We start from the raw sequence: 3,503 nt of genomic DNA, 5'->3' as shown, positions 1-3,503 counted from the left end.
CACAACTTAGGTATGCCGAAAAAACATCGATGCCTCGAAAATATCGATGTTTTGCTTCGATGCATCGAAAATTTTCTATTCGATGTATAAATAGTCGATGCGTGGGGGCATCAAGACTATGTTTTCCGATACCGGTATGTTTTTTAACATAGACAAAAATGCAATTAGAGGTAGCAGGAACGATGATAAATGCACCCGCTTTAATTGTGAAGCAACCTCAGCTTCACCGTTAAAGTTTGGTCCGATAACCCGCATTGCCTTTCTTCTAGGTCTCTTATTGTTATTGGGCACTGTAAGCCAGTCGTGTTCCTGAAAAGGAGGGCGCTTTCGGGGCCACAAGTACAAGTACATATTAACTTTGCTTTGCCTTAAGAAATTAAAACTAATAACTTAATCGATATTTCTCAAATAATAAGAGTTAGAACATCAAAGGTCTCTGCTTGAAACTCAGTTATATTTTGATATTAAACCATTTTTAATAATGTATGCATCTTCAGCAAAATTAATATATTTATTTCTTCTTGTATAGATTTTTTATTCTCAGGTGCACTTAACACATGATGACTTCGTCTCTCTCTTCAGTATGTCTTTTTGGGAATTTGATGAGCTGCCTGTGTGGAAGAAACAAGAGTTGAAAAAGAAATATACACTTGGGGTGTTCACAGTTCGTTCCAAATAGTGTCTCAAAATGTAGACGTCTACATTTGAAGACGTTTTTAGCATCAAACTGTGAGCACCCCTTTCTCGCAGTCGTCGCAAAATCGTCGCAAAACTTTACTGCTGTTGCCAGACATTTCTTGTTTGGGTCAATTCGAAAATTTAGTTTATAATTCATATTCTGCTTTGAATGCTCTTTGAAAATTGTCAATGCGATGCTAATATGCCGATTACAAGTGAAAAAGGAGAACTGTTAAATGGACTGTGCTTCCAAAATGCACTAGATTTATTAATGGATGATTCAAGTAAAAATAGCTTTCATACTATAAATAGTTTCTAATGGTGCTTATTCAAAGGTGACGATGAAAATGAGGAGGGCATCATGTTGGCCTTTACCATCAATGTTGTGGAAACACTTACAAATCGACGAGCAACTCATTTTTATGTTCCTAAAACACAGGATTGGACGCAAAGTGTGCTTGGGCAGTTCGATAGCAACAGATGTCGTCAGATGCTACGTGTTGAGATCGAGGAGTTCAGCTACATCTTATCGCTCATCAAGGACGACAAGGTTTTCTCGAACAAAAATGGCGTTCCTCAGCTGTCTATAGAACGGCAATTGCAGATTGCCCTGTTCAGACTTGGTTCAAGTGGAGAGAGTGCATCCGTTCGAAAAATTGCTACATTGTTTGGAGTTGGTGATGGTGGCACATTAAATATTGTAACATATCGTGTCATAAAAGCGCTCATTAATTTAAAACACAAATTTTTTTTTTTCCGTCAGAAACTGAGATTAAAGCTATCGTATTGGTTATGTTGATGGGTTGAAATTAGGCTAGCAGAAGCGCCGTGAGCTGTATTTTTCCCGAAAAAAGCAGTATTCCGTTAAAATACAAGTCGTTTGCGATTTTAATTTGCAAATTCGTCAAGCAAGCTTGGACCACCGAGGCAGTGTTCACGATGCCAAGATATACAGCCTCTCACCTATTTGCAAAAATTCAGCAAGGTACTTTTCGGAGAAACAGTGGCTGGCTGGTGATTCTGCTTATCCAGTTGGTGCCAACTTGATAACACCATTCAGACAAAACAGTACTGAGCTAACAAAGGACAAAAGAGACAAATTCAATAAATACTTTTCCAAATACAGAGTGAGGGTGGAAAACTGTTTTGGAAAACTAAAGGAGCGGTTCAACAGTTTAAAGGAGATGCGATTCCGTTTACATGATACGGATAATCATAAAAGGTGTTGTGAATGGATATTAGCCTGCTGCATTCTCCACAACATAATACAGCCGTATCAGCAGGTTGGTGAAGAAACCGAAGGGTGTGAAGCTGTTGTTTATCCAGCTGAATTTTCGGGTTCTTCTGTTTCTAGACTGGATTGGCTAACTTTATAAATGAGTGAAGAAATACAACAAAATTACTGATAATTAAATTGAATAGTTTTATTTCTTTCTTATTAACATACATTTCTATACTAAATTAATTATTAAATTCAGTCTCCTTTATAAAATAGTATTTAGTTTTTAAAACTATAATATTCAACATCTTATATATGTATAGTGAAATATAAAACTGCGGCAAATCATTTTGAAAAGTTTTGACTTTGTTTGTTTAATATATATTAACTTTTTATAAAAGTATAGCTCGTTATATAACAAAAACTATGTACGTCCAAACTTCGAAGTTTGTACAAAGAAACCAACTAGAAAGCTTATTGGTATGCAGTTCTATAGGCCATTAAATTTTAGAATATTGAAATTGAAGTGCAAGTTAGAAGTTTCTGAAAAATGCTGTTGATTTTTTGATAATTTTGAATTTGCTGAGTATGTTCGAAAATATTTTATAAGGAACTAAAAGCACAATACCATCTGCAAAAAATGTATCAAAAATCAAGGAGATTTTTCATAAACTTTACACTAGAACTAATAGGCTATAAAAGTGCATACCAAAACATTTTCTAGAAATTCTAATCAAAAAGTTTGAAGTTTTGATGAAACTTTGTTGATTTCTTTTAATTTTTGTACTATTTAAGATTGAAATTTGGATTTATGTGGCTTTTGTTATAAGAACCATACTTTTATAAAATATGAGTGAACATTAATCTCTCGGCTGAGAAAGCGCGTCTTAGAACAATTTTCTTCAACCCAAATCTGATATATGGCATTTTTAAACCATTCGTTGTTATAGGAGAAACCATTTAAATGAAAGTTCCAAACTTGGTACGACATTTAGAAGAATTCTACAAATTTTCTTAAAACTGTAAACTTTTTAATCAGTTTTTAAAATTTTTTGAGTATTACATTTTGTACCCAGTTATACTAATACCCAGTTATACTAGTTATACTATACAGTCGTATACTAAATGTAAATTTTTAGTTTTTGAAATTATAAAAAATTTAAATTTGATTCGTTTACATTTTTTGTAATTTTAATTTTTCTAACTCCATTTCTTTTTTAATTTCCAGTTCTTTCATTGCGATTCTTTCTCGCATTTCGAGCTCCAAAATTCTGAGTCGCTCATCACTTTTAAATTTTTCTTTTTCAAAGTTAAATTGATCTGCTTTCAGTTCCACTTCTTTGGCTTTTAAAGCCAGCTCCTCCTTCTTCAAGCCTAACTCCATTTCATTACGATGTTTCCTTACCTCCAATAAACTAGAATTGACTTCAAGTACTTGGGATAGTGCCGTTCTGGAATATATGCCTTTCCGCACACTTTTTACAGGAGTGTTTATAGCCTCGGCGTTCGCTTGCACTGGAGTGGAGGGTGATGGCACTAGTGCTTCATTTTCTACTTCGTCATTGCCGGTGTGGGGCAATTCTTCCGATACAACTTCAATAAGGTC

The 3,503-nt window shown here is 34.4% G+C and overlaps 1 protein-coding gene across 1 annotated transcript; it reads left to right on the top strand.

Annotated features, from left to right (window-relative positions):
• Window positions 1-733: 733 nt before the first annotated feature.
• On the top strand, window positions 734-1,477 carry LOC118745794. Its single transcript, XM_036479469.1, has 2 exons — window positions 734-962; window positions 1,014-1,477. The coding sequence occupies exons 1-2, from the start codon at window positions 848-850 to the stop codon at window positions 1,475-1,477; spliced, it is 579 nt and encodes a 192-aa protein (XP_036335362.1). The 5' UTR covers window positions 734-847.
• The last annotated feature ends 2,026 nt before the right edge of the window (window positions 1,478-3,503 follow it).

This window comes from Rhagoletis pomonella, unplaced genomic scaffold (assembly GCF_013731165.1).
Source record: "Rhagoletis pomonella isolate Grant_MI unplaced genomic scaffold, Rhpom_1.0 Rhpom_scaffold_00009, whole genome shotgun sequence".
NCBI lineage: Eukaryota > Metazoa > Arthropoda > Insecta > Diptera > Tephritidae > Rhagoletis > Rhagoletis pomonella.
The sequence above is the reverse complement of the archived record's forward strand: the minus strand, read 5'-3'. Positions and strand labels throughout refer to the sequence as shown.